The 6,135-nt window shown below is 42.0% G+C and overlaps 1 protein-coding gene across 2 annotated transcripts; it reads left to right on the forward strand.

The window, feature by feature from the left end:
• Positions 1–6,124, forward strand: YIPF1 (Yip1 domain family member 1). Of its 2 annotated transcripts, none has more exons than XM_029959668.1 (9): positions 1–33; positions 671–834; positions 1,411–1,491; positions 1,596–1,683; positions 1,801–1,917; positions 2,890–3,056; positions 3,638–3,820; positions 4,742–4,836; positions 5,813–6,124. In XM_029959668.1, exons 1-8 carry the CDS (start codon positions 3–5, stop codon positions 4,829–4,831), a joined length of 921 nt encoding a protein of 306 aa, XP_029815528.1. In that variant the 5' UTR covers positions 1–2; the 3' UTR covers positions 4,832–4,836; positions 5,813–6,124. The 2 variants fall into 2 exon arrangements, with proteins under 2 accessions (XP_029815528.1, XP_029815529.1); XM_029959669.1 differs by having other exon boundaries at positions 3–33; positions 701–834; positions 5,813–6,123.
• The last annotated feature ends 11 nt before the right edge of the window (positions 6,125–6,135 follow it).

The raw sequence follows: 6,135 nt of genomic DNA on the forward strand, positions 1-6,135 counted from the left end.
GAATGGCGGCGGCGGACGACCTCAAATTCCAAGGTAAAGGCGGTGTCGCAGGTGCGGGCGCGGGGTTGGGGCCCGGCTGGGGGAGCCGCCTGGCGCTGGAGGCTTTGGGAGCGACTCTGGGCGTTCTCTGAGTAGAAGCGCCCTTGGGAGTTTTGCAGGTGGTGAATTTTCCTGGGTGGAATTGTGCTGCTGGCGAGCTAAAAATTGTAACTGGGTTGCCTGGAATCACTGACTGATAGATATCCTTCGTGGTAAAAAGTGAAAGCTGGAAACGGGTAGAGCACTCTGTAACCTGGGAAGGGCCATGGTTTTGGACTTCCTTAACTGTTGACAGAAAAATTCATGTCAGTTTTTGGAGAATATTAAAATCATGCAGCTTCCCCCTGCCCTTGCAGGGAGCTGATGGCAGGGAGGGAAGGAAGGTTCCGGTGGTGCCAGTGTGTCATCCTGCAGGCAGATTGGCAGGAAAGGCAGCCTCACACTTCATTGACTAAGTAAATGTTCAGCTTGATCTGTATCAGTTTGGGCTCTGAGAAACAGATCATATCTGACATGCCTGAGCTAGTGATTATCCTGTCTCAGGGTCCTAATGTGGGGTTTTGAGCCACGAGAACAGAAATTTTAGTATCTTGACCGATCATCGCCTGTCTTGTAATGTACTTGTTTGCAGAATTTGACGATGCAGCTAATTTGCTTGCAGCAAATCCTGATGCCACCACCATAAGCATTGATGAGCCAGTTGAAATCCCCAAGAACCAGCACAGCCGCCAGCAGGAGCCAGGGAGGGAAGAGGATGACGAGTTACTGGGGACCGACGACTCCGATAAAACAGAGGTAATACTCAGTCCTGCAAGAGGGATGGAGAGGGCCTTTTACAAGAACAAGTAGTGACAGGACAAGGGAGAATGGATTCAAACTGGCAATAGGTTTAGATTAGATATTAGAAAGAAATTTTTCCCTGGGAGGGTGGTGAGTTCTTGGCACAGGTTGCTCAGAGAAGCTGTGGCTGCCCCATCCCTGGAAGTGTTCAAAGCCAGGTTGGACGGGGCTTGGAGCAACCTGGTCTAGTGGAAGATGTCCCTGCCCATGCAGGGGGTTGAAATGAAATGAGCTTTAAGGTCCCTTGTGATGCTGATTAGTGCATGTGTTACAAATGATGTAGCAGGAGGTGGCATCAGGCTGTTCTTTAGAACCCCAGGCCAGATTCTGCTTGCAGGGAGATAAGAGACTAGTTGCTGACAAGTATTAAATAGGGAAAGGGAAACCATTAAATAATTCCTAGGAAGCACCACCCTGTTAAATTTGTTTTTTGTTTGGGTACAGAAATCACGTAACTACTGTGTAAATGAGCTAGTAATGCATAAATTGCTTGCTTGTAACATTTTCCATGTCGCCTTTCCCACCATACAGCTGCTTGCAGGACAGAAGAAAAGTGCCCCTTTCTGGACATTTGAGTACTACCAGACCTTCTTCGATGTGGACACGTACCAGGTTAATACACTGTTCCAGAGGAGAACTTGTCTGAACTATTCCTTAGCCATTGAGGTTTTTTTCTTTCTTGTATTTTTAGTCAGACAGGTCTGTATGTTTTATAGGTCCTGGACAGAATCAAAGGTTCAGTGTTCCCAGTGCCAGGGAAGAACTTTGTAAGGCTGTACATCCGCAGCAATCCTGACCTTTATGGTACGTATGAAGTGTTATTTTCTGTACTAAATATTTCGAGTTTGTATTTCTTTTTACTTGCTAGCCTTGAAAAGCAAGAGGGCAGAAGAGGTATTATTGAACTTGTTCCCTTTTCAGGTCCGTTTTGGATATGTGCCACACTCGTCTTCACCATTGCTGTTAGTGGCAATCTCTCGAATTTCTTCATCCATCTGGGCAAACCCACATACCACTATGTGCCCGAGTTCAGAAAAGGTTTGTAAGTGGTCGTTTGTGGGTTTGGATTTTTGGTTTGGGATGTTTGTTTGGTTTTGTTTTTTTTATGTGCTAATGAGGTAAACAGGTCACAGCTTTGATTTAGCAGAGTCTTGATTTATTGCTGTCTTTAAATTTTTAGAGATGTGAAACAAGTCCTTAAGTGGGCTGTGACTGGCATAAATTGGTACAGGGTTTTAGTAGAGCAAGCAGGAGTAATTAGAGCAGTTATTTTCTAGACTTAGTGAATGTCCCCTCGTACAGAGTGAAAGCCCAGCAGTGGCTACAGTGGTGTTTTTGTAGGTGCCTCTCTGGATCTGTGGCCTCCAAGGAACCTGCAGACCTCAGACAGAAAATTAGTAAATTAATTACCCATATCGCCTACTACTGAAGGCTGGAAATTGTTACTGTCTGGTAAACTCAAAAATAAGCTAAAGATGCTCAATTGATCTGTGCCCCAAAGAACTCAAGAGTGAGGAGGCAGTTTGTCTATATCTGTCTTTGTATTACAAAGAAGGCTGCTGTCCCTGAAAAGGAACAGAGCTTCTGTTTGTTTCCAAAATCCATAGTGTACTTGGAAGAACATTGCCACTAGGGAATGCAGTCACTTGAATAATTTCAGATTTGACACTAGCTTTTAGTAGCAGAATTTCTGTTTTTAACTAAGCTTTTCTTTCCTCCATAGCTCTTCCTTTCACACTGTAACTGACAGCATTTTGTACACAGGGGTAATAAATTGAAAATACGAAGGGAATACTTTCTCAAGTTTTACTTTTAAACTAAGTTCAAGTGCTGGCAAAGTAGCGGGTGTAAACTAGATGTAAATGCAAAGTTCTTTGTTTATTAATAATTCAGACTTTGTTTTGAAAGTAACTTCACAGTTATGTTTCTAGTTTTCAGGCTGAATGCTTCTACATCTTTGATTCTGTCTGGATTCTAAGCAGGACATTAAACCTTTTGTTGTATTTCCAGTGTCCATAGCAGCAACAACGATTTATGCATATGCTTGGCTTGTTCCCCTTGCTCTCTGGGGATTCCTGATGTGGAGGAACAGCAAGGTTATGAACATTGTCTCCTACTCGTTCCTGGAGATAGTGTGTGTATATGGCTACTCCCTCTTCATTTACATTCCCACAGCGGTAGGTATGGCTAGAGTGCTCCCTTACATGTCCTGGTTGAGAAAATTTGTTGGTTTTTATTATATTGTTGATATTAGTCAAAATCTTGGGGACTGGGCAAGTCCTCTGCTCTTTTTGTTGAAGTTTATTTAGTGTAAAGATGTCTTGTGCATGCTGGAAAAGCCCAGAACAGGTCATTGCCCCAGAGGTAACAAATTCAAGTAAGATGCTGCTGGTGAGCCTGGCAGACAGCCCGAGGCAGCCTCAGGAATTGGGATGTGTGTCCCCCCAGGGAACAGACATCAGTGTGCAGGATGGCTTCAAGGACAAGTTTCCCTGGCAGGGACTGTTCTGGGCCACTCTGGCAAGGGAAAGGCCTTGGTGGGAGTGCCTTAACTCAGAGGACACACTCTTGTCATGTCTGGGAGTAAAGCTCATCACTGCTGTTATTCTTTCCTCAAATAAAGAAATGTCAGATAAGGCATGAGTTAATTTGTGCACAAAATGGCTGAAAGTGATGAAATGTCACAGAACAATGCTTTAAATAAATGAATCCCTATTTCACACAGCCTCTTCGACAATCCTTTTCCTCCCTTTTGCAGATTTTGTGGATCATTCCACAGAAAGTGGTGCGCTGGGTGCTGGTGGTGTTCTCCCTGTGCCTGTCAGGGTCTGTTTTGGTGATGACCTTCTGGCCCGCTGTCCGAGATGACAACCGGAGGATTGCACTGGCCACCGTGGGCACCATCCTTCTGCTCCATGCCCTGCTGGCTGTTGGCTGTTTGGTAGGACATTGCCTTCCTTTTCCCTAAATTGTTATTTCCTGGGACTGGTGACATGTTCTGGTACAGGGAAGGAGGGGTTGGCTGGCTGGTGGAAAACCTTTGATTATAGTACTTGTGAAAAACCTCCAAAGTAAAAACTCCAATTATTTTAAATGTAGCAAAAAGTGATGCCAATCTGACCCTGACAGTGCTGGTAATAAATTCAATAATCAATTACAGAATGCTAGAATATCTCAAGTTGGAAGGGACCCATCAGGATAATCAAGTCCAACTCTCACAAAACAGTTTCGAATTTACCTGGGATTCATCACAATTTAATGCAAAGCATTAATCTCTATACTATCCAGTTGCAGTTTATTTCAAAGAATACTATGCTTAGTCCTTTAAAATGATTAAATGTTCAGTATAAAGTGTGTGCTTATGAGTTTTTTAGCAGGTTTATGTTTTCATACGCAAATCTTAGTGTATGTAAGTTTTACAAAACAGAAGACCCTGATGCCACTGAAATACACAATTGTGAATACTTAAATTATTTGTCTTTTCAGTGCAGTGGGTAGAAAGGTATCATCCAGGCTTCGTTTCTGTTTCCCCTAGCTTCCAGATTATATAGATTTGATTCCCCACAGTGTGCAGGGGGATGACAGCAAAACACATCTGTCCTTAGATGTGCAATCAAATCCTTTCCAGTACAGGTCTTTTTCAAAGGCCTTGGCTGCTAATGGTTATATTTAAAAGTACAGTTTAGAGCACCATTTTAATTGACTTTCTACTTTGATAAAAACAGAAAAAGATCCAAATGTGTAATTTCAGTACTGTGTTTGTACCTTGTGAACAGTGGGTGTGGAAAGAAAGGGCTGGGATGACACAGCACTATTTGTTTCTCTCTAAACAGTCTTTTTCTCTTCTGTAATAATACTGTAGGCATACTTTTTTGATGCCCCCGAACTTGATTTTCCTGCACCTATTATCCCTGCTCACAATGGAACAACAGTAACAACAAAGAGTCACTAAGTAAGGTAAGAATCCAATCTCAACTTTTTTCTTTTCTGTAATCATCACAGACACCTTGAAACTTTTCCCCATCGCTGTGGTTGAGTGAAAAAGGGTTTAACAGACCAATTTTGCCAAATGGGGTGTATATATAAATACCATTTATGAACTTTGTTTCAGTTGTAAGTTTCAAGTATAGACACAAAAATTTAAAAGACTCTGAGGAACAGAGATGTGTTATGTTTCTTGGCGAAGAAACACACATTTAAATAAATAATCAGTCCCAGAGGTCATGTCAAGGATTTTCCCTCCCCTCATTCGCTTCCAAAACCCCCAAAGTATTTATTTGAATTTATTCTGCACAAATAAAACAAGCAATAAACAGTTATATTCCTGGTTTTCTTTCATTTTAATATAAAAAGCAAGCTGGATTTTTTTTTCCCCTTGATGCAACAGTGTTTCAGAGCAGCAGCTGTGAGCTTGGGGACGTCTGTGTAGGCTCTGGGCAGGGTGGACTCAGAGCCTGAGCCATCCCTATGGACTGCATTACTTGTGTGGGATAGTTTGAGGGTTTGCTTCCTGGTAGCTGGGAGTGCTGCCAGCAGCAGATGACATTTGAATTCTGTTGGATAATTCTGTGGAGCAAGTCCAGGAAAAGGCTAATAAACATGCAGAGGCCAGGGCTCTGCAAGCCATAAGTGTGTATGTGGAAATTAGAGTTATTTTCTGAATAGAAGCTATATTAGATTTAAAAATAAATAAAAATAAAAATAAATAATGGCTAAATATGCCTAGCAAAAGTGGTAATAAAAAATGACACAATCCAATCATGCAGGTCAATTTTAGTGGCTTTTCCTCCTGCAAGATCAGTTTCTCATCCCAGATGCCTAATAAGAATCAATACAACAGTAATGAATTTTAGTATTTAGATCTAAATATGTGCCTTATTGTGTCCTCTGGTGACAAGCTGAAATATTCATGGGAGTTATTTGTCTCTTTCAGATTACAGTGCCGGTTTCTCCATCTGTACAGTAATTTTATTTTAGATTTTATTTTTTGCTGAAGACAATGGAAACTGCAAGAATGGGGGATGTTTTCTGTAGCAGAACAGACAGCGATGTCCCATGGACATATGGACATCCCCATGCTCACTGGAGGCATTGGTTCCATGAGCAGAGCAAACCATTGATCGCAATCTATAACACAAGGGATTTTTTTTGTTTGTTTGGGTATTTTTGTTTGGTTGGTTTGGTTTTGTTTTTTAATTCGGTCTACATTCGCCATGCTGTTTGCCTCTCAATAAAGCGTTTTGAAGGCGATTTGAG

The sequence above is a fragment of the Manacus vitellinus genome, unplaced genomic scaffold (genome assembly GCF_001715985.3).
Source record: "Manacus vitellinus isolate BGI_N305 unplaced genomic scaffold, ASM171598v3 scaffold_21_pilon, whole genome shotgun sequence".
Lineage (NCBI taxonomy): Eukaryota > Metazoa > Chordata > Aves > Passeriformes > Pipridae > Manacus > Manacus vitellinus.